Source organism: Oncorhynchus masou, chromosome 29 (genome assembly GCF_036934945.1).
Source record: "Oncorhynchus masou masou isolate Uvic2021 chromosome 29, UVic_Omas_1.1, whole genome shotgun sequence".
Classification (NCBI taxonomy): Eukaryota; Metazoa; Chordata; class Actinopteri; order Salmoniformes; family Salmonidae; genus Oncorhynchus; species Oncorhynchus masou.
The window spans coordinates 59652240-59677197 of NC_088240.1; the positions used below are offsets into that span (position 1 = coordinate 59652240).

At 41.7% G+C, this 24958-nt stretch overlaps 1 protein-coding gene across 1 annotated transcript in view; it reads right to left on the reverse strand.

The window, feature by feature from the left end:
- The window catches only part of LOC135520123 (sodium/hydrogen exchanger 1-like), a 45598-nt gene extending 23214 nt beyond the window's left edge, over positions 1–22384 (reverse strand). Inside the window, exons 1-2 of the mRNA XM_064945460.1 lie at positions 21253–22384; positions 221–684 (exon numbers count right to left, since the gene is read on the reverse strand). Of these exons, the coding sequence (XP_064801532.1) occupies positions 221–684; positions 21253–21577 (789 nt within the window). The 5' untranslated portion in view covers positions 21578–22384. The remainder of the gene's footprint in view (positions 1–220; positions 685–21252) is intronic.
- Positions 22385–24958: the final 2574 nt, after the last annotated feature.

Consider the following 24958-nt stretch of genomic DNA (forward strand, 5'->3'; position numbering starts at 1 on the left):
TGCATAGCATAGTGCTGTATAGTATTGTACTGCATAGCATAGTGCTGTATAGTATTGTACTGCATAGCATAGTGCTGTATAGTATTGTACTGCATGGCATTATCTATTACTGGGGGAAACCCTGACGTGATTGTACTGTAATTCATTAATTGACTGTCTAGAATAGCATTGTACTGTATTGCCCTGCATAACACTGCATACCACCCCATCCACCACTCACCACAGTGACGGCATCATTGAGCAGCGACTCTCCGAACACCAGAATGTGCAGCAGCTCGTTGATGTGGATCTCCTCAAACACAGCCAGCACGGCCACCGGGTCCACGGCCGAGATGATGCTCCCGAACAGCAGACAGGGCAGCAGCTCCACCTGGCTCAGGTATGTGCCCTCGATCTGGCACACGGCGTAGAGGAGACCCCCTACGAAGAAGGCGTTCCACAGGGTGCCGACCACGGCGAACATCAGGATGGTTCCGATGTTCTCCATGAAGGGCCGGATGGGCAGGAAGTAGCCCGCATCCAGGATGATCGGGGGGAGGAGGCACAGGAAGAAGAGGTTGGAGTCCAGCACGGGGGGTACCTCCTCGCCCGCCAGCTTGATGAGGCCGCCGACCAGGAGGCCCACCACAATGAGCAGACAGGACTCGGGCACGATGCTGGACAGCCGGGGGATCAGGTGGAACCCTGAGGGAGGGACAAGATGATAAGATGCATTGTTCTCGTTCATTGTTCTCAAGGTTTACACTTTCTAGGCGGGATCTGGAATGTACCAGTCACCTGAAGCTACAAACGCATTGAAGATAAGGACCAGAAAACAAACACCAGTGACTCACTGAACCGGTTTGAGTTGAAAGCCCCAACAAATGCATATTCAGAATAGACTTAAGTGGAACAGAATCACATGATTTGTTCTCTTTTTCAGAGCTAATTTAACATCCCCGCTTGCACAAGTGCCATTTCAACAGACCAGAACATATCTAGGCCTCGTAGATATGGTTGGTGGGTGTGAAAACGCACAGAGGAAACAAACTTGATATCTGGCCAGAATCTGCAAGTCAGAACACGAGAAGAGTGGGCCGCATTTTCAATGTCACACAAACACAGTATCACATGTATTTTGTCAGAGGTGGAAATAGTTATGCAAAGCAAATTCCTCATAATATGAATCACGTGACTCCTTTCAGAGAGAAACCACACACAGACCATTCTCGTTGTGACCATATGACATTGTCACTGAGGAAAACTTGACTGAAAAAGGTTAACTTCACGTTAACTAGGCCTAGTATGGGGCCTCCCGAGTGGCGCAGTGGTCTAAGGCACTGCATTGCCGTGCCACTAGAGATTCTGGGTTCGAGTCCAGGCGCTGTCGCACAATTGGCCCAGCATCATCCGGGTTAGGGGAGGGCTTGGCCGGCAGGGATGTCCCTGTCCCATCGCGCTCTAGCGATTCCTGTGGCGGAGCGCAGTGCACGCTGACACGGTCACCAGGTGTACGGTGTTTCCTCCAACACACGGCTGGCTTCCGGGTTAAGTGGGCATTGTGTCAAGAAGCAGTGCAGATTGGTTGTGCTTTGGAGGACACACACCTCTCCTGAGTCCATATGGGAGATGTAGCAATGAGACAAGACTAAATACCACAACTAGTCCTAGTATAACAGAAAAAAATGGTCCTTTTTTCTGATGGATTAGGAAATAAACTAATTTTTGTTTGTTATTTCAACAAAGCTATTACAATTAGCTGCCATGGCAACACAGTTTGTTTGTTTGTCTCAACATTAGCTAATGCAGGCTCAGACAGGCTAGCTTAGTCCCAGGGCCCAGTTTTTCAAAACACTTAATCTGGATCAGAATGAATGATCCTGTAATCCTAATTTCTTGCTATCCAGGATCAAATTGATCTGGCTGTTTTTGAGACAATAAATCAGATAGGATCTTTCTGATCCGGATACCACAATATCAAGGTCACAGAATGAGGATTTTCAGTGCTTTGAACAGGCCTACACCTTGCCATCTACTAGACATCACTTACAAGTAAGCAGATGCATTTATTTGACACTTCTCAATAACAAAATGACCACTTAGGCCAAACCAAACTGTGGTCAATTTAACACAATGAAACTTTGGTTTTCAGATATGAGAATGTTTTTTAAAACATCCTTACTTAAGTTACATTGAAATGTCTTGAAATGTCTGGGCCCGGGAAACTGCTAAACAAATGCCTTTTCAAGACTTAAGTGGAAACTACCTGACAAATGTTTTCAAGGGGGGAAATAGAACGAGACATTTGAACTGACAGGCTAGCCCATCAATGGAGGGCATCTGAAACTGTGACCCATCAAATCCCATTACTCCTAAAGCCTTTCTGTAGTCTGACCACGAAACCCTGACACAGAATCAACACAGTGTATATTTACATTGCTGCCGCATGAGGGTAAGGGTGGCACGTTGGCAGCACCATCTGGCCTGGCTAACACAGGGTGTGATCCTACTGGGACATAGAGAGGAGATGAGAGGCAGGCAGGCAAGTAAGTAAGTAAACTGTCCTTTAATGCTCACACCCTGAGCATAGCTAATTAGCATGTCATCATTTGCAGACTGTACTGTTAGTTACGTAATGGTCCGTGTTCTTCATCACTGTCAGAGGTTTTCAAGGATAAGGGGTCGGGAGAGGAACGTGTAAAACAGCAGGAGTCTTGCGCTTACGGTGGAAAACAGTAAGAGTCTGCAAATTATAGAAACAATGAACTTTGTCAATGTCTTCACAGATGATGCCTTCTTGAACGTACAAAAAAACCCTGCAATCTCCCGGGTATACAGGGAATCTGATGTTTTTCATCAACTCAGTCAGCTGGAAGGCAACACTTTCAGTGTTGGACACACTCTTTCATGGGCTAAACAAATCCATCAATGGAGTACAGAACACTTCAACGCACTGCTGCCGTTTTAAAGCACTACCGCTCTAGCGCAGAGGAAAGTCCAGTGAGAAACGGCCAAAAGAGGCCTAATCTTCACAGAAAGAGATGTGTGGTGCTAGGGGCACTCTTCGCCTTTCAACCGGCCTCGTCAGGAAACTGGCACCATTCCACAATTCCCAGGAAGCATCTCCATGTGGGAAAACAAAGGAGTTAAGATAACACTGACTAATTGGAAGCCACTACAAAAGGCTCAGGCCACCTGGCTCAGCCTTTTTTTGTGGAGATATGAGCATCCCTCTTGCGAAGAGGGGTTTGTGAGCTTGACGTGTAGCCTACCGTGTTCTCTCAGAGACTTGTGTTTATGCACAATATGCAGAAAAAATAATTAACCCCTAACCGATTTGATAGAGTGCGGGCTGTTTTAATTAGACAGACATTAGCTTACATCTCAGCCCCAGCCAACCACATTACACAGTTAAGCTTAAGCAAGTGGTGACTGAATAGAAGCTTGAGAAACAACCTGTACCAAACTACTTCTGAGGAGCTGTCGGAATGCCTAAGTCATGCTGGTACTAGTACATAAGACAGTGTGGTATTCAAACTTTTTCAGCCAGGATCCCATTTTGTCACGGCAGAATTCCTGGGGACCCCGTTTTTTTTTGTTTATTTTTAACCCAATAATTTCCCATGACTAAAAGACACATTTCGATTTTCACAACAAACAACCTTGAATTCATAGCATTTTCATTCATTTTCAATACAATCAATCATTTTTTCTGTTTATCTTTCTCAAACTTTTGTATATTGCCCCATACAACAATTGGTACTCCAAAAAAATGAGGAACAAAAAATGTTAACGAAAGATAAATAAATAGGTGACCCCACAGCAGTTTCCCTGTTGCGACCCCGACATAAGAGCTTGTTGGATGTGTTGCCGGGTGAAATAAAAAACAGTGGGACACAGCGTTTCCTCTGGAAATTTCCTGAAAAGCAATAACGAGAATTGGAATGTGTGTCCTTCCAGAATTGACTAACATTGAAGAGGAATTGACCCAAACCCTGATGCATATCCTGCAAAACATAGCTTCGGTCCCTAGGGGAAGTGCGCCTTCTATTTCCTTTGAATAGTGACTCTGATCCATAGTGACTCTGACTCTGAGAGACTTCGGGTTCCCAGACTTCCAAATTCTGAATCACAATCCATAAATAACCTGGCTGCAGCAAGTTGTCAAATCCCAGAGCTTCGACAGGGAACAGGACACCAAGGTTGTATGTGTGTCAGTTACTGCACGTGTTTGGAAAGGTTTGAGCTGTCAGCACTAGGTCTGATGCATCTCCTCAATGAATTCTCTCCTATCTAAAGTTGTCACTATATAATGACATTTTTCAATGCAATGTTTATTTCAGTCTGTGGCGTCAGTCAACAAGTCACATCTTGTTTTAAACACATTGTTCAAATAGTTGGAGTTGCAGAGTTGGAGAGTAATTGATCACATGTAACGGATTACAAAAAACGAATCAGTTTCCAGCTAAAATATTGTACTAAGATTAGAGATACTTTTGAAAAACATTACTTCTAGGATTACTTTTAAATTCAGACAGGATGTTTGTGAAAGAAATCATTGACACCTTTCCGTTTTCTCAAAGACATTCCAATTAGCATTGACAAATGGCGCAAGTTTAAGTTTGTTCCGCCTGAGCGAGTCTGACTAAAAGTCGGACCACTATGATGACACACCAAATGCATTTGATGGATTGCTGGAAAAGAGCAGGAATAGGCTTTTGTAGGCTACAATCCAAGCTATGTCTTCCAATGTTGCGACTGGTGTCGGCATCCAAAGCTTGATATCTATACGATGTGACACACTGTCGCTCTCTCATTTAGCTATTTGCGCCTTATTGATTGTGGTTGATGTGGATGGCTGTTCACAAATGTGTGTGTAATTTCAGTGTCACCAACAAAAGGTAAATAATAATAGGCCTATAGCAAATGCAACATATGGTATTCATTTTTCACATGCAAATAGCACTTTTCAGTGGTGCTCAAAGCACGCCATTCCATAAGAGCAGAATTTATTTTTGAACTCTAATCAATGAGCCCAATCAGTCCTCCAAAACAACAATATCATAAACAAAAGAGCAGGCTAATAAGTCCTTCGTTTTTGGGTTATGCTCAGGTAAAACAATTTGGCTAATCTATTCTTCCATAATTTCAAATCCTATTCTTGAAGATCAAGGGGTATTACATTATTTTTAAATGACTGGAAATCTGACAGACTGGTTTTTAATAGAAATAGAAAGATATAACCTAATCATATTATAAGTAGTAGAGAGCAATGGACTAGAAGAAGCCTACATAACTGACCCATAAAGTAAAATGCAACATCCATTTATGGCCAGCTATGTGAACTTTAACATTGATTTATCCTGAAATAGATGTCGTTCAATTGGTAAAATTAATTTTTGTCTTCTTCTAATGCCTCTTAAGGGGAAACTTATCTGTGAAAGTAACCTGATTACCTAACATTACTGATTACAATTCTGGACAGAAAACTAAGGTAGCAGATTACATTTACAAAGTAACCTCCCCAACCCTGAATATAGGCATGCAGTATATACATTACAAAAATAGCAGCAGGTTCCTGTTGCCAGGCAGGCTATTCCAACCTTTTGCAATGACATTGCAAATCCTTTATCTCAAGGAAAAATGCCACAAAGTCTTGAGAGAAATTAATTACAGATACTTTCCAGGAAATAAAAGCTCAGACACACAGGTAGGATTGTCAAATGTTTACCTGAGTGTCGGCCATCAGTCTCTTTTGTGTTCACACAGCAAAGACCTTGGAAGTCGGCAGCCACTCAGCCTTGATAAAATAGTCCAAACCAGAAGGTGGCCGTAGCGTTGCTTGGCAATGTATACAGTTGAAGTCAGAAGTTTACATACACCTTAGCCAAATGCATTTAACTCAGATTCACAATTCCTGACATTTAATCCTAGTAAAATTTCCCTGTCTTAGGTCAGTTAGGATCACCACTTTATTTTAAGAATGTGAAATGTCAGAATAGTAGCAGAGAGAATTATTTATTCCTTTCCTCACATTCCCAGTGGGTCAGAAGTTTACATACACTCAATTAGTATTTGGTAGCAATGCCTTTAAATTGTTTAACTTGAGTCAAACATTTCAGATAGCCTTCCACAAGCTTCACACAATAAGTTGATTGAGTTTTGGCCAATTCCTCCTGATAGAGCTGGTGTAACTGAGTCAGGTTTGAAGGCCTCCTTGCTCACACACGCTTTTTCAGTTCTGCCCACACATTTTCTATAGGATTGAGGTCAGGGCTTTGTGATGGCCACTCCAATACCTTGACTTTGTCGTCCTTAAGCCATTTTGCCACAACTGTGAAAGTATGCTTGGGGTCATTGTCCATTTGGAAGACCCATTTGGGACCAAGCTTTAACTTCCTGACTGATGTCTTGAGATGTTGCTTCAATATATCCACATACTTTTCCTGTCTCATGATGCCATCTATTTTGTGAAGTGCACCAGTCTGTCCTGCAGCAAAGCACCCCCACAACATGATACTGCCACCCCCGTGCTTCATGGATGGTGTTCTTCAGCTTGCAAGCAACAACCTTTTTCCTCCAAACATAACAATGGTCATTATGCCAAACAGTTCTATTTTTGTTTCATCAGACCAATGGACATTTCTCCAAAAAGTACGATCTTTGTCCAAGTGTGCAGTTGCAAAACGTAGTCTGGCTTTTTTAAATGGCAGTTTTGGAGCAGTGGCTTCTTCCTTGCTGAGCGGCCTTTCAGGTTATGTCGATATAGGACTCGTTTTACTGTGGATATAGATACTTTGGTACCGGTTTCTTCCAGCATCTTCACAAGGTCCTTGGCTGGTGTTCTGGGATTGATTTGCACTATTCGCACCAAAGTAAGTTAATCTCTAGGAGACAGAACGCGTCTCCTCCCTGAGCGGTATGGCGGCTGCGTGGTCCCATGGTGTTTATACTTGCGTGCTATTGTTTGTGCAGATGAACGAGGTACCTTCAGGCATTTGAAAATTGCTCCCAAGGATGAACCAGACATTTCTTCGCTGATGTATTTTGATTTTCCCATGATGTCAAGCAAAGAGGCACTGAGTTTGAAGGTAGGCCTCGAAAAACATCCACAGGTACCCCTCCAATTGACTCAAATTATGTCAATTAGCCTATCAGAAGCTTCTTAAGCCATTACATCATTTTCTGGAATTTCCCAAGCTGTTTAAAAGGCACAGTCAACTTAGTGTATGTAAACGTCTGACCCACTGGAATTGTGATACAGTGAATTATAAGTGAACTAATCTGTCTGTAAACAATTGTTGGAAAAATTACTGGTGTCATGCACAAAGTAGATGTCTTAACTGACTTGCCAAAACTATAGTTTGTTAACAAGAAATTTGTGGAGTGGTTGAAAAACAAGTTAATGGCTCCAACCTAAGTGTATGTTAACTTCTGACTTCAACTGTACATGCGTATTGCTTATGGTCTAGATGCCAAGCCATCTGCGCAAATGTTCCTATTTAGTAGAAACCCCTTGTTGGTACTAGCCAGGTGGCCACAGCTAGATAACTACCTAGCAAGACAACGAAGAAACAATTTAATTCACTCTCCATAATCCCATACTGCCAGTGCCAGCCCAAAGCCAAATGTTTAGCTAGATAACTGACGTTAGCATATTCGCTGGCTAGCACAACATAGCAGCTGTTTCATGGAAACTATTTAATCCATTGTGATTTAAGTATAATGTGAAAACTAGCTAGAGGTTAGCTAGCTTGGAGGAAGCATTTACTGTTGTGTGCATTGCGTCTGTGCACTTAGCTATCTAGCTAGCTACCAACCCATAGCCTACATTGCATATGAAGAGTGACTGGCTCATCCGTGGATGAATGGAGAAAATGCCCTCTTAAAAAATAAATTTGATGGCTCCCCCATGTGAAGGTTTGTGCTCTCTGACTGACTCAAAGTCAAGTTCTTGGCCACTGACGAGTGTTGCGATAGGTTAGTCTCTACCGGGTCAGAACGCAGCAGGTACAACTTGTTCTAGCAAGAGAAGGAACGGCCTCCAACTGTGAATACATATCAGGTACATATCAGAAATCTATCGGCAGTGAGATTCTCTGTGTGTTTCATGCTTAAGACGTAGCCTGCAGGAAAAGGGCAGACTGGTCATAGTTGGATGGACTAAAGTGGTTACGACTGCAACCACTAAACGGCCAGATATCAAACCGTCAATTCAGGACTGGAACGCTAAATTACCCATTATCCCACATGTGTGACTGTGGGGGACAAGGGTTTGTGTGAAGACTGGCTGACGAGGAAGGGAATGACTCATTGCCTCTGGACAAGGAGCTCTTTCACCTCGAAAGGTCTGTGTTAGTCCTAGCTAGGTCACACCCAAAGGCTTAAGACAATACAAACAAAAGAGGGCAGGTAGCAAGCAGAGCTGGAAAACAAAGGTATACTGTATTACATATTGTTGAGCTCCTTTCAGAAATTGGTTAGGCCTAAACACTGGAGGCACTTTTGATGTGCCTGAAGCTCCTAGCCAGACGGATGACAGCTCACACATTCTCTAGCGCGCGGGGGGGGGTTTCAAACACACGGCCACTAGGTTTTAGAAAATACGTTATTTTACATTTTTGATCCCCGAAATGAAAGCAAGACAGTAAGGGTGGACCAAAAACGATAGGGGACAATTTACAAATTGAGAAAAAAAAAAAACATTTTCAGTGCGGCCCTCTGGACCTTGAAGAGCGAATGCAGCCCAAGTGGAAAAACGTGTTTGACCACCCCTCTGCTCCAGTGGCTCACTCCAATCATGGCCTCCAGTAGTATTCACCCTCTTCAGTGGCAAGTACATATCACATCTGGAGATAAGGGGGAACATTGGGATCAAAGACCGCTTCCAGTGACTGATTGCTGGTATCCCACCACCAACACCTATGACACAGGTTCGCCATATGTATGGATAAGTGCACTTCAGTGAGCAGCATGGTACTGATAAGCCATGTTGGGGTCAATGGAATGTCCCTTCCTAACCTTATTTCCTTTCTGGTGTTTATCACATTTGGTCTCTATCATTATTGTGCCTCAAACTGACACCATGTTGGGTATTTCTTTTATTTTTTTAAATAGGTCATGGCTGCAATGACAGATTTTTCGACCCCGCTCCTCTGGAAACGTCTTTCTCAAAGCTACGGATCTGGATCTGTTATTTTACACAATGATTTTTCTACATAGCTGCCTGTTTTGAACCATGATGATGTAGGCTGATGTAGGCTATATTTGATCAAAGTACCAAGAATAACGTCTGACTACTTTATTCAAATAAGACACTTCCAAGCCATCATGCCAAAACATCATCCTGTCAGGGTCAGTGACCAAATCCACAACACTACCCCGATACACAGGCTGAAATAAACAGACGAAAAGAGGCAGAGCGAAAGAAGTGTCTGAGTGCTCTTTGTGAAAGTGGATATTATTATTTATTTAAACAACCTCGTCATTAAACAAAGATCTCATCCTAGAGTAATTGGCAACGGTGGTATTTCAAAGCCAGACATTCTTGATTAGAGGCCGACTGATTAATCGGCATGGCCGATTAATTAGGGCCGATTTCAAGTTTTCATAACAATCGGTAATGCGCCTTTTTGGACGCCGATTATGGCCGATTACATTGCAATCCACGAGGAAATTGTGTGGCAGGCTGACCACCTGTTACACGAGTGCAGCGTCAAAAGGACCGTGTGCCTGCAAGGAGCCAAGGTAAGTTGCTAGCTAGCATTAAACGTATCTTATAAAAAACAATCAATCTTCACATAATCACTAGTTAACTACACATGGTTGATGATATTACTAGCTCAACTAGCTTGTCCTACATTGCATATAATCAATGTGGTGTCTGTTAATTAATGATAAATTAACAGGCAACAGCCTACTTCAAATTCATCAAACGGGTGATGATTTAACAAAAACACATTCGTGAAAAAAGCACAATCGTTGCATAAATGTACATAAACATCAATGCCTTTCTTAAAATCAATACACAGAAGTATATATATTTTTTACCTTCATATTTAGTTAAAAAGAAATTCATGTTCGCAGGCAATATTAACTAGAAAAATTGTTTCACTTCTCTTTCATTCAGTGCAAGCAGAGTCAGGGTATATGCAACAGTTTGGGCCGACTGGCTCGTTGCGAACTGTGTGAAAACCGTAATTAATTTGCCAGAATTTTACATAATTATGACATAACATTGAAGGTTGTGCAATGTAACAGTAATATTTAGACTTAGGGTTGCCACGTGTTCGGTGAAATACAGAACGGTTCCTGAAAGAACAAACGTTTTGTTTTCGAAATGATAGTTTCCGGATTTGACCATATTAATGACCAAAGGCTCGTATTTCTGTGTTTATCATATTAAAATGAAGTGTGATTTCATATAGCAGTCTGACTGAGCGGTGGTAGGCAGCAGCAGGCTCGTAAGCATTCATTCAAACACTTTACTGCGTTTGCCAGCAGTTCTTAGCAATGCTTGAAGCACAGTGCTGTTTGTGACTTGAAGCCTATCAACTCAAGAGATTAGGCTGGCAATACTAAAGTGCCTATAAGAACATCCAACAGTAAAAAGTATATGAAATACAAATGGTATAGAGAGAAATAGTCGACGCATCATAATAATAACAACAACCTAAAACTTCTTAATTGGGAATATTGAACAACTGGGAATATTGAACCACAACTTCAATATGTTCTCATGTTCTGAGCAAGGAACTTAAACGTTAGCTTTTTTACATGGCACATATTGCACTTTTACTTTCTTCTCCAACACTCTGCTTCCACGAACACATCCAATGCTAGCATCAGTAATTCTACATTTGTTGTTAGCCCAGCTAGCATGGACACTGACAGTTGTGAATCTGATGCAGGCGAGGAGCTACTGCCCCCTTACCCGGGAAAGCACCCAACAACAGACAGGGACGTTGGACCATCGAAGAGGCGCAAATATGATGAGAACTACATTGATTTGGGGTTCACTTATACTGGGGGTAGTGCCTTTCCTCAGTCACAGTGTGTTATATGTGCAAAAGTACTCTCACACAGCTTGATGAAACCTTCACTCTTGCACAGACATTTAGAAACAAAACATGCCAATTTTAAAAATAAGCAACAGGAGTTAATAAGACTTTCGAGTAGAAGACCTGTATGAAAGCAACAGATACCATTAATAAGAAGGGGCTAGAAGCGTCTTATATGGTGAGCTACTGAGTGGCTAGGACAGGCAAGCCCTATACTATTGTGGAGGACTTCATTCTTCCTGCTGCTGCAGATATGGCTGAGACAATGCTGAAGGAAAAGGCAAAAAAAACTATACAGACAATTCTTTCATCAAACAACACTGTGTCATGACCCATCAGTGACAGGGCAGGAGATATTTTGAAACAATCACTGCTTCGCATACAAGCCAGTGAAATATATGCGTTACAGCTGGATGAGTCAACAGACGTGGCGGGCCTGGCACAGCGCCTGGAATATGTCCGTTATGTTTATGGGGTGTCAATTAAGGAAGACATCCTCTTCTGCAAGCCACTGGAAACCAGGACAACAGGATAGGATATTTTTAACGTGTTAACGGTACAGGTTCCCCAAGGGCACCCCCCCCCCCGCTCAACTCAAAGGGTGGCGCACAGAATGCAAAAATATTCTTAGAAATATTTAACCTCCACACATTAACAAGTCCAATAGCTCAAATGAAAGATAAACAGCTTGTTCATCTACCCAGCGAGTCAGATTTCTAAAATGTTTTACGGCGAAAACATAGCACATATTTATGTCAAACAACCAAAGACAGACGATATACAGCCATTTTGTCGAACAAAAGATGCAATCACAAACGCAAGATTAAAAGAAAAATAATTCACTAACCTTTTGAAAATCGTCATCAGATGACAGTAATAGGACATGTTACACAGTACATTTGTTTTTTTTCAATAATATGCAATTTATATACATAAATCTCCGTTTCCATTGACAACATGTTCAGAAAATCCTCAAAAATGTCCGGAGAAATTATAGATAGCACCGCCAGATAACAGAAATACACATCATAAACTTTGACTAAATATACATGTTCTACATATAGTTAGAAAGATATAAAGCAGTTGCGTTAAGAAGCAGTGTCACATTTATTTTTAACTTTAAGGAAATCGCTCACTATTCAATAATCTGAGGCAGCGCTCAGATGTAAGCAATATTTCTCCGCTATGTTGGAGTCAACAGAAATACAAAATTACAACATAAATATTCCCTTACCTTTGATGGTCTTCGATCAGAATGTCGTGGAAGGAGTCATGCTTACCCAATACATCGTTTTGTTTCAAGTCGTGTGTCTTTGTATTAGCATATACTACCACTTTCAGCTGAAATGCATCCAAAATGACTTATGGTCCCAAACAGTTGCGCATCAAAACTTCAAAATTACATATTATATGTCAACTAAACTGGTCAAACTAAGTGCAGAATCAAGCTTTAGGATGTTATAAACGTACAAAACAATTGGCGATTCAACCGGACAAAAGCAATTCTTCTCAGACAATCTGGAACGGAGGAATGACTGTGTACAATTCGCGCTCTAATGCGCATGTATTTTCTCGCGACACCCACTATTTTGCCTCCCAAAGGGTCAAAGCTCACGGGATTTGCACAATTAAACTCTACTGAATGAGGACATCTAGTGGAAGACATAGAAAGTGTTTCCAGATCCATAGCTGGTTGGGAAGGGTGGGGGCGATGACGTCAAAGTTGGCCCAACTTTCATGTTTCCAAAACTAGTTTGGGAGATTGGCTGCCCTGTGAGTTCTGCTATACTTACAGACATAATTCAAACGGTTTTAGAAGCTTTAGAGTGTTTTCTATCCAATTATTATTATTATTATTATATGCATATATTAGCAATTTTGGACAGATTTTTTTTCAGTTTACTATGGGCACGCAATTCATCCAAAGGGGGCAGTATTGTCCCGAGCCTTAACAGGTTTTAAAGTACTGGAAAGCTTTGTGACATCAAATGGAATTTGGTGGTCAAGATGTGTTGGTATCTGTACTAATGGCGCAAAAGCCATGACAGGGAGACATAGTGGAGTGGTAATGAGCATGCAAGCAGTTGCTCCCGACGCGACTTGGGTACACTGCAGCATCCACCGAGAGGCTCTTGCTGCCAACGGAATGCCTGTCAGCTTGAAAGACGTTTTGGACACCACAGTGAAAATGGTTAAATTTGTTAAAGCAAGGCCCTGAACTCTCATGTATTTTCTGCACTATGCAATGATATGGGCAGCGACCATGGAACACTTTTACAACACATAGAAGTGCGCTGGTTATCAAGGGGCAAAGTTTACTTTACTGACCATAATTTTCACTTGTTTGACCGCTTGCATGATGACGAGTTTCTCACACGACTGGCCTATCTGAGTGATGTTTCTCGCCTGAATGATCTGAATCTCGGCAACTATAATCAATGTGAGGTTCAAAATTGAGGCTATGGTTAAGAAGTTGGAGCTCTTCTGTCTGTATTAACAAGGACAACACACAGGTCTTTCCATCATTGTATGATTTTTTGGTGTGCAAATTAACTTAAGCTTACGGACAATGTAAAATGTGATATTGCGAAGCACCTGAGTTGGGTGCGCAATTATGCAGATCCTTTCCCGAAACGGATGACACAAACAACTTGATTCGTTATCCTTTTCAAACTCTGCCTCCAGTCCACTTACCGATATCTGAACAAGAGAGCCACATCGAAATTGCAACAAGCAGTTGTGAAAATTGAATTTAAATCAGAAGCGGTTGCCAGATTTCTGGATTGGGCTGTGCTCAGAGTATCCTGCCTTGGCAAATCGCACTGTTAAGACACTGATGCCCCTTTCAACCACATATCTATGTGAGAGTGAATTCTCGGCCCTCACTAGCATGAAAACTAAATACAGGCACAGAATGTGTGTGGGAAATGATTTAAGACCGAGACTCTCTCCAATACAACCCAACATTGCAGAGTTATGAGCATCCTTTCAAGCACACCCTTCTCATTAACCTGTGGTGAGTTATTCACGATTTTTGATGAACAAATAAGGTTTTATATGTAAGATGGTTAAATAAAGAGCAACATTTTAGATTATTAATTTGTGCCCTGGTCCTATAAGTGCTCTTTGTCACTTCCCACAAGCCGGGTTGTGACAAAAAACTAATTCTCATGTTTAATAAATGTATCGTATTGAGTGTGTGTGTGGCAGGCTTACAATGATTGCAAAAAACAACATTTGAGAGTGCGCTGACCCTAGTGCTGGAGGGGGTACACAGCTGGAGGTTGAATGTTTGAAGGGGTACGGGACAATAAAACGTTTAGGAACCACTGCATTAATGAATCAATTATACAATGAATTTGACTTAGTTTTTACTAATCAACAACATAACAGTAATCATTCATTTGAATGGTAAATCTCTATTGATAAATGGGTAAATCTATTGGATAGGCAGATTAATAGCAAAGGTGAATGCATTGCCTACTCAATAGGAGTGTGTGCATGCAATGAGTTATTGAGCTTGTCTTGGCTGGATTCTATCGGTTTCCCTTCCAATGTATGCTTATTTTTACTTACATACTACTAGGGTAGTGAATTGATGTTAGCTTCAGCTGTAAGCTAGCAGGGAAAGTTAGCCTACAAAGCTAAATAGCTAGCAAGCGAACATTACCGTTATCTTCTTGCATTGTAAAGTGCTGTAGCTGTATTACAGAGGTTGTTTTGCGAACAGTAATTAACATTTTCAACATTTCATGTTGCATTATTCGAGTGTCTTAACTTGTGCAGCAGGAGTTGGGAGTGAACATGTTGCAGCCCAGACTCAGTGGTTCCTCAGGACAGGCTGGCTAGCAATTTCTGTATACAGTGCAACACTGGTGGGATCTTACGCAACACACATCTTACTGGAAGTCCTATCTGGTTCAGAAATAGTTTGTGTCCTTTACACTTCTTATACTCAGTCCACATATTTCTGCACCAGAGGTTTGTTTTAATAATGATTTTTGGCAGGACTCTGATACTATGCAATGTTAACCATCAGTGAGAAATTTAATTGTTGCTCTGTCGACACATTCCAACTTCCGACTGTCACATCCATCCAATGCTGCAACCAATTGATGAGATCAGTCCGAGAAGACGCAAATCAAATAGAATTCCAATCAAAGCTCAACGGCAAACTAATTGATGTTTACAGATCTCCATCGATGTTTAAGATACCGGAGCATTAAGCCTATTGCCCTCTGAAGATGTCATGCCTCAGTGACAAACTGTGAAGATAAATGTGAAGCCATCAGCGTGTCCCCCACAAGGGTTCCCTTGTGTTCATGGTAAGGAGTGGCTCTATAGCCTAGTCCATCAGATGAAGGTGGATCTCTTTCTTACAGTGAGCCACAGGGATGAGAAGAATGCAAAAGATAATGTCAAGCCCAAGTCTGAGACAAAGACTAGACTAAAGCGTAGGCTATGCAACACTATTCACTGCAATAATTGGAGGACTGTATCCCCAAGACGACAATGATGAACCCAATTCAATTAGGATATTTGTTCATATGGACAATCAACCTGTGAATACCCTGGTAATACATAGCTTTTTAAAACTTGACTAGTCTATGTCGATGGGATGTAAGAAGTTACAGAACCATATAAGCAAATAAATGGGAAAACCTTTAAAGTCGTAACACTTTAGCCGGAAAGGGAAGTGTCATTTTAGTTAATGATATAGGCTTACTTGCTATCTCTCCCAGACTTCCACACAGTCATTAAATATTAGGTCTGAAGGCCAGTGACAAATAAGGCAAAGGTTGCATCTTCTGAATCCACTGTCACATGACTCAGCTATGGGCTAAAGACCACCTAAACGTTTCAGTGCTAGGCTTGCTTGCAGAGACGAACGTGTAATCTTTTACACTTCGTACACTGGAGTCGTGTCCGGGTAATTAAGCTTTTAAATACTCGCGCCAGAAGCAGTGCTTAGACAAACAGATTATGTAGGCCAGGTTTCTCATTACAGCAGACTCATTTGGAAGGCATAAATCTCCTCATGTTCACGTAGAAAACCAACCTTGAGCAAACTGAGATAAAATGACAAACCTGGTATTTGAGCCCACTGGAGCCATTTATCCTATAGTGCCTTGCGAAAGTATTCGGCCCCCTTGAACTTTGCGACCTTTTGCCACATTTCAGGCTTCAAACAAAGATATAAAACTGTAGGTCAACATTGGATCATTCAGAGATCCTCACTGAACTTCTGGAGAGAGTTTGCTGCACTGAAAGTAAAGGGGCTGAATAATTTTGCACGCCCAATTTTTCAGTTTTTGATTTGTTAAAAAAGTTTGAAATATCCAATAAATGTCGTTCCACTTCATGATTGTGTCCCACTTGTTGTTGATTCTTTACAAAAAAAATACAGTTTTATATCTTTATGTTTGAAGCCTGAAATGTGGCAAAAGGTCGCAAAGTTCAAGGGGGCGAATACTTTCGCAAGGCACTGTATTAGCTCTACTTTCAGACCACTCCTTGTTCCTGACAACTCAAGGCGATTGTAACAAGGTGACTGAGTTTGATGTTGTAAAATTATTAGGCCTAACCTAATTATGGTTTCCATAGGCAGGCCGCGGTTCCGGTAGTAATAGATTATACTGCTTCGTGACGTACAACATCTCCATATTGTTACAGTATGCCCAGCAGTTGTGCTGTCCGCCTCTCAGGCTTATCATCCATCTCAGTTGTATGTTTACTGTAGATAACAGCCTCTTAAATCTTCTGAAAGAGTGCCTTGATCTTTCAGTGAACCATTTGTGGTAGAAACAAAATTTTACGAGAGATACAGGCTCCAAGTGTAAACTTGTGAAAAGAAACAAATAGGGCTGGACTTACAGGGCTGCCCGCTGGCCCGGGGAGGTTTTGGAAATCCTCCATGCCAGTCAATCTACATCAATAGGCCAGTGACAAATACATATAGTGCTAGGTTAAGGGGTCTGAATAATTTCCGAATACACTGTATTTATGAATGTATGTACACAAAGTTTGGACACACCTAGTCATTCAAGGGTTTTTCTTTCGTTATTACTATTTTCTACATTGTAGAATAATAGTGAAGACATCAAAACTATGAAATCATGTACAGTAGTAACCAAACGTGTTGAGATTCTTTCAAGTAGCCACCCTTGCCTCAATGACAGCTTTGCACACTCCTGGCACTCTCAGCCAGCTTCATGAGGTAGTCACCTGGAATGCATTTCTATTTACAGGTGTGCTTTGTTAAATTTCCTTCTTAGTGCGTTTGAGCCAATAAGAGGTGTTGTGACAAGGTAGGGGTGATGTACAGAAGATGGCCCTATTTGGTAAAAGATCAAGTCCATGTTATGGCAAGAACAGCTCAAATAAGCAAAGAGAAACAACAGTCCATCATTACTTTAAAACAATTGGATACCCGAAAATTGGGGAGAAGGGGTAAAATAATAATTTAAAAAATATATATAAAGCGGCTTAAATCCATAGCAAGACTTAAATGACTGTCAAGCAATGATCAACAACCAACTACACGAGTTAACCATTTTTAAAATAATAAAGATTGTACAATCCAGGTGTGCAAAGCTCTTAGAGACTTACCTAGAAAGACTCAAAGCTGTAATTGCTGCCAAAGCTGATTCTAACGTGTATTGACTCAGGGGTGTGAATACTTATGAAAAGGACATATTTTCATTTAAATTTGCAGATTTCAAAAAACATGGTTTTCACTTTGCCATTATGGGGCATTGTATTTAATAAATGTTGAATTCAGGCCGTAACAACAAAATGTGGAATAAGTCAAGGGGTGTGAATACTTTCTGAAGACACAGATTAGACAGATTGGATAGATTTTTTGAAAGACCTTGAAAGTGGTCTCCTGATGTCGTTTAAGCATCGTTGTGGACTTTCAATAATAGCCTTGGGAAACTCTCGCTCTATGTACGTGCCCTCAATGTGAGCTTAGTATCACCTGTGTATCAATACTGAATAGAGCCTGAAACATTCCTCTGCGACTCTTGCTGCAGTTGTCCCTCTGATTGACAGTCGGTGAAGAGCCACAGTAAAAGCTGAACAATGTATAACAGGACAAAACTAAAATAGAAAACAACTCTGTGCCATGACTTGCATTAGATGGGGAAAGGAGAGATATTTTTGGCTTGTATATTGGGTCATTCAAGGTGAGCATGGTTGCCGCCAATCAATTGAATAGTTGACTAGGGCCAATTCTTATTCCAAATTAATTGTCTATCAACAGTGTCCTTGGCTTTATTTATTGCAGTACAATTGTCTATGCAAATGTATTTACACAGTAGCATCAGCATGTCATTGTGTGACCTGAATGGATATATTGAGTCAAATGGTGCAATGAAGGGCCAACTATGCAATCTTATGCATTGTGAGTATTGCAAGAGTGAGCCGAGCGGAAAAGAACTTAGCACAGACGCTCTCCATCTATTTTTCTTCCATTTCCATTCAAAGCATCTCTGTTCCTGGTGGCAGTTGGTTTACCCCAGACAAATATTGACCACAGATTAGACCAACGGCCCAGAAGGTGGGTGAGTAGGACTCGGGCTCTCAGCAGAACAGAACAGGACACGGCCGCCTGCCATTTTAGTTTGAGCTGCCATGTTTGCATTACAAATGGAGGTGTGACAAACTTGAGTCGCCAGGCATATATCAGAGGTTATTGTACCTACCTGGTCACCTGTTGCCTAAACATACTGTCGGAGTAGACCTAACCGAGCTGCAATGCCATGTAGGCCTACCAATGTAGTCTAGTCTGCAGCCTAACTCTTCAGATATAGGCCTTATCATATCAACCCTACAGCCTATATTTATTAGTGTTGTATAATACTACCGCCATGACCCTTCGGAGACGCAGGGTTCTACCTAGCATATAAATCATCTACTAGTTGAACTGAACGCCAAACTACTTGTGCTTTGATGCGTTACACATTAAAATGCGGAACAGGGTAATTTATAGCAGTGTGTTAGTAGCTTGTTAACACACATTCCCTCTGTTAATGGTTAGATATTAACTGGTGCTAACCAGTGCTCCCGCACATTGACTCTGTACCAGTACCCCCTGTAAATAGCCTCGCTATTGTTATTTTACTGCTGCTCTTAAAATTACTTTAAATTTGTTGTATTTTTTTTGTTGTATTTTTTCTTACAAGCCCTTAACCAACAATGCGATTTTAAGTATGTCACTATTAAAAGATACCGACCGGTTGTATCCGGCGCATGTGACAGACAAAATTTGATTTGACAGGATTTACGAGAGACAAATATCTAGGCCAAGTCCAATACATGTCTTCCAATGTACAGTACAGATTGTTGAGGTAAAACCATAGGCTAGTCCTGAATGTGGGCCACAACTCACGTGAACAATACTTGTATTGAGGACTTGAATGTTAAGTGTAGCTAGGCCAATACATTGTTATCAGTCAATATGGCCTGTACTACTCAGACCTATAGCAGTGCTGGCACACTTGCTAGAACATTTAATAATCTGAGGATCTCTCTACCACCACACTCTTTGCTACAATAAATCATATTTATCCCAAGGCTATATTGACACATATGAAGAGCTATTGCTTAGGGGAATAAGGGATATTGATTGTAGGTCCTTATCAAATGAAGGAAGTCTAGTCTTGGAGAAAAAGACCAGAGCAAGCAAAGCCAGTCTGACAGGGCAGCAAAAGAACATTTAAATAGACAATGGATGCAGCTTTAGGCTTAAAAAAAAAAAAGCGAGAATGCGATCTCTGAGCAGGACACGAGCAGGAACCTGGGGCTGAGCATTGCAGCTGCCACAGCAGATTATAAACACAGGGGTTTCAGCATAATCAGAAGGCGAAGGTCACCACTGCTGTTCCCGTTTGTTTCGCTCACGCTCACTCAATCTTTCACACCTGCCTCTCTCCTCCTTTCCCTGCTATCCTGCATTCTCCTTTCTACCCATTTCCCTGTCTTTCTGTCGCTCAACCCTACAATTTCCTCCCTGTTCCTCTCAATCTTCTTTCTCCATCTAGACCGTCACCTTGCCTCATCCTCACTCCCTTCCTCCCTCCAAACCACTGCACCCAGCTGGGCACTCTCCCAATCTTCCCCCAGGACAGTGGGCCTCCCCCCTGGGTAAGTGGGACAGTCCCTCTCTGGCCTGGCCACAGGCTGGCACTCACCCAGGCTTAATATTATGTTGCGGAGAAAATGGCAGGCTGCTGGCTCTTAGCGAATGGCAGCAGGGGACGCAGCAGGGAACACTGCAGGGGCATGAGAGCACACCACATACAGGAAGAGGAGAAACAGAGAGAGGGAGGGAATGGGAGATGAGAATGAGGGAGTGGGAGATGGGACGAGCACTGCATGAAGAGCAACAAACAAGTAAAGGAGGTGAGAAGTAGCAGTGCGAGAGGAAATGATTGCAGTAAGGAGAAAGACAGGGAGTGGCGAGGGGACCACAACCAGTGACAAGGAAAAGGGAAGAGGATAGAAGTTAGACTACACGTGAGTGCGTGTTTCCCATTGCCAAACATCCTGTGTCAACAAAACAGCTTTTTAAGTTAACAGGAACAGTGCTCAAAGATGTCCCCTTGATGAGAACTTGCAATGATTTCAGTCTAGCCTATGCACAAAACTGCAACAAAAATGTGCTTAGTCACACATCACATTGTGTCAAGGAGCACTGATTGCGCATTCCCACTTCAAAACATGAGCTAAGCGTATGATCATCATTCCCAGGAAGGTCACTTACTATGCAGAATACAGGAAAACAAGTGCAACCAGTACAAGAGTCACCTAAGACTAACAATATCTGTGACATCTTTATGCAGAGTACAAGGGAATGTCACATTATGGAGGGGTAGTCCATAATCACCTATTGACTTCAATAGGTAGTATTTTCCCATCTCACATGGCATAATCCCCTGCTAGGGAACAAATCATATATTCTTTCAACTTTAACATTTGATTGGGGTTCAAAGGGTATATACTCAAGAGTATCAGGAAAGACATTTCTCTTGATAATGCTGAAATGAAATGGCAACCAATGGCATTCTTCAGACACCTAGATTGCCTGCTCACCTCACGGAACTGGTAAGAGAAACATGGGTGCTTTACTTTTTCCTCTGTATATAGGCTATGATAATACAACTCAAGTTGAACCACAAAGCAAATAAACCAGCCTGACAGTGCAACTCACCCAATTTCATTAATGAGGCCAGCAACACCCACAACGAGATCTCGAAAGGCACCTGTATGTGATGGTAATCTAGAGACAGGACGGGGAAGGCCTTTTTTGTGTACGTGTAGTTAGTATGTTCGTGGCTGCCTGCTATCCCTCGGTGGTCGTCGCGGCGATCGTGTCCTCCTCCAGTGTTGTCCTGAGCGCTGATGTCCGGTGAGCTTGCAGCTCCAAGCGTCAGTACGGTGCCCTCCAGAAAGATCAACATCACCAGAAGTAGGAGTCCCCGCTCCAGAAAACTTCTGGAGCCAGTGAGTGAGTGTAAAACTACGCGAACAGACATGTTGCAATTCGTTTTTATAACTTTAAATTATTTAGGGGGGTGAGCTGGAACTCGTGTAGTTAGCGTGTAATGAACACACTTTCCTCACTAGCAACTGGTTTTCCAAAGGACCGACAACATATCCATGTTCGACAACTGGCTGGCTAGACAACTTTAGTGGGATATTCGAGATGGATGCGGCAGTTCCAGGTACTGTAGCAAGCTGGCTAACAACGTTCGCGAAAGCAGGAAACGTCGTAGGTAGCTATCCGTCCAGGCAACCGAGAGCCCAAGACACGGCTACGGCGCTGTGTTAGTTAGCAAGTTACACACCCTCTCCTAAATATCTCAACTTTGAATTGAAAACTCTTGCTTCAGATACTGACAGCGTAGGTTAAATCTCTTCCGCGAAAGATGTCATTGCTCACCGCCGACCGGTAAAAAAAAAAAAAGATGCTGCTCATTCTATTCCTGTTCCACCAGAATATAAATATCATCGATAATGTCCGCGGTTATAGCTGACCGAAGTCCAATGTTGACCTTGAATGAAAGGTTTGAACTGTCACGTTGCAATTGTGTGGGGGGGATCATAGATATTTGAACTGCATTCCATGCTTTCGCATCCGTGTATGCGCCGCGCCGTACCCTGTCCCGACAAGACCTTACTTGAACTCAGTCAGTATGAGGAGCTGTGGCTTTATCCATCACACCCTTTTCTAGCTCAAACAGTGACTTCGAATGTTATCCCTCCGCAAGTGTACTCCTTGTAATGTGATGTTAGCGAGATAAATACAACCTTCAAAACGCACACCCTTTCGCGGAGGGAGGAGAATGGGGAGGGAGCCCTTTTTTTAATTTCGACCACAGTGACATCTATTGGAGAGGAGGTATTTGATACCTTATATCTTATATTCACGTGTGGAAAAACCATACATTTCCTGTTCAAAAGTCTGACTAGGCCCAGTGGGTAATCGCGCCCATCACATTCTGTCCCAGGAGGCTTCGAGGGCTTGAACTGCGATGGCTGATCTGCCTGGATTGCAGGGCAGAACAAAGCCATGGCTATCCTAATATCTGGCATCTGTTGGAGCTGATTGCACCATAAACTCCATGTTATTTAAGTCTTTGGTGTAGGCTAACTCAAATTGCACCTCTAAGATGAGAATATCTTGCAAATACATTAGTTGAAAAGATATCCAACTGGAATCTTTTTTTTTTTGTATGATTTTCAATTCAATATCAACATTTTGTTATGGAAATTGTGTGTGTTTTTGTGCGGGTCCAGCCAAACATTTCACCATCCCTTCAATATCAAATGGGTGTTATATGGAAATGGGTGTGTTTTCTTGCGAGTACACCCAAAACATTTTGTCATCCATTTCGTAATTACAATAGGGCTATGCCTTGGGTGGTGACACTATGTCACGAATAGCATACTGTACACAACCTATTTTTGTTTGTTTACTTTGACTTTTAGTGTAGTCTGTCATTGTGTTTAGTGTCTCCATGTGGCACTTTAACCCCCACAGCTTGCCAAATGCAGTTGTACCATACCACTGAAGGTGTCTGGCCTGTAATTACTGTGGTGGGAAATGCTATGGTCACTGAGAGCTGTTTGCACCTAAAAGAAATATATGAACTGCTCACAACAATTAGTGTAATAAGACACATGAGGATGAGTAGATCGGATGCTGCTGCTGATGATCATTTTGGGTGTCATAAAGTATTTAAAGGAGGTGAAGGTAGTTGAACAAGTGCTTTTTATATGAAGCACTTTGAAGCACACAGTGATCATTGTGAACATTCTTATTCATTTACAGTATTGTATATTGTACTGTAAAAGTTGTAATTAATCCAAGGGGATTAGGTAGTGTAGCCTCTGTCTGACCTGCCAGCACCTGTATGCAGTCTACCACAATAGCTGCATTAATAAGTTATGATGAATACCAATCACATGCCTGTGTTGCTGCACTTCATGCCTCTGGGGCTTAGGCACACACATTGTCATGGGGATCCAAATGTCCCTGCATGCACCTTGCACTCTGTTCCTGCAATTCCATAAAATATTGAAGTGCAGCACGATAGTGAGACACACACACAGAGGTTTGCTGTGCCTATTTTTAAAATACTTCTTCAAGTGATGTTGCACAATAGATTGTTCTATTTTGCTTGAGATAAAGAGTACGATAAAAGTCAGGTAATACACACATTTTCAAGCCAGGAGAAAGTTAATTGACATTGATTTCCACCATCCAAAATCCATTTGTCTGTATATGAACAGTTGCATAAATGGCCCATTATCTAGACACAGCATGCTTTTGAATACAGGGTGTCATGTTTGGCTTATACATTTATTAAAATGGGAATACATTTGAAAATGCAACTTTCAAATGGTAGCACAAAGATGGTTGGAGGTCCACACATCAGAGAGTGTTGTTGACTTGAATGTGAATAACATGCATTTCCATTTAAGTCAAAATTCGTTGGTGGGTGGTCTGGCGGCCATCTTTATGGTAGTAATTGGGAGTTAAACATTTTATTTAAATGTCAATGGTGAACCAGCTAAGTTGCATTGGTCTGAAGGGATATGTCCATTCTATTCATTGTATTTCTATGATTGAAATGACACCCACCCTGTATTCAAGAGTAAGATGTGTCTCAACCAATGGCGGGCACAACACAAACACCTCAGATTATGTAAAATACAACATGTGCGAGAGAAAAAATTCGGAGTTGAAGTGGTTTTAGATCATTTACGTTAAATGTAAAGAAATAAATGATAAAATAGTTTGACAATCCTGTTTGTAAGCTTGATATTACACTCCAGAGATGAAGACATTGATGTCTCATGGTAGGGTGGAGTATGTACAATGGGTCAACTTTGAGCAGCTCCATGTCCTAAATGTTTTAGCATTCAGGTTCAAAATGTAACTTTCTGACCACTTCGCCATGGGCAAATATGTATGGAAAGTTTTGTTCAAATCAAAAGGGGTGCAGTCAAAAAGTGATTGAAATCAAATGGAACGACCCTTATGCAAGGCTCTTTAGTCATGGCATGATGCTCTCATTTGCATAGTTTGGAAAGTTCATTACGTTTGCCCTCATTTCAATCATGGAGAGCGAAGCCAACATTTTGGCAAGTCTGGTCTATATTTGTACACATAAATGTGTACATTTATTCTCTCCTCTCTATTGTGGTTAAGGTCATGGTGCCAGTGTTTGCTTCAAGGACTCAAATTGCAACAACATGACTCCAAACTACATCAAACACTTTGAGGAAATAAAAAGAGACATGTCGTTTTGGTCCGTGGATATGAACCAAATTACCCAGGACGCTTAAGTTAAACACATGTTTGGTTTGTCTTGTGTATTCTTTCAGCTTGGTTTGTGCAGATATGTACA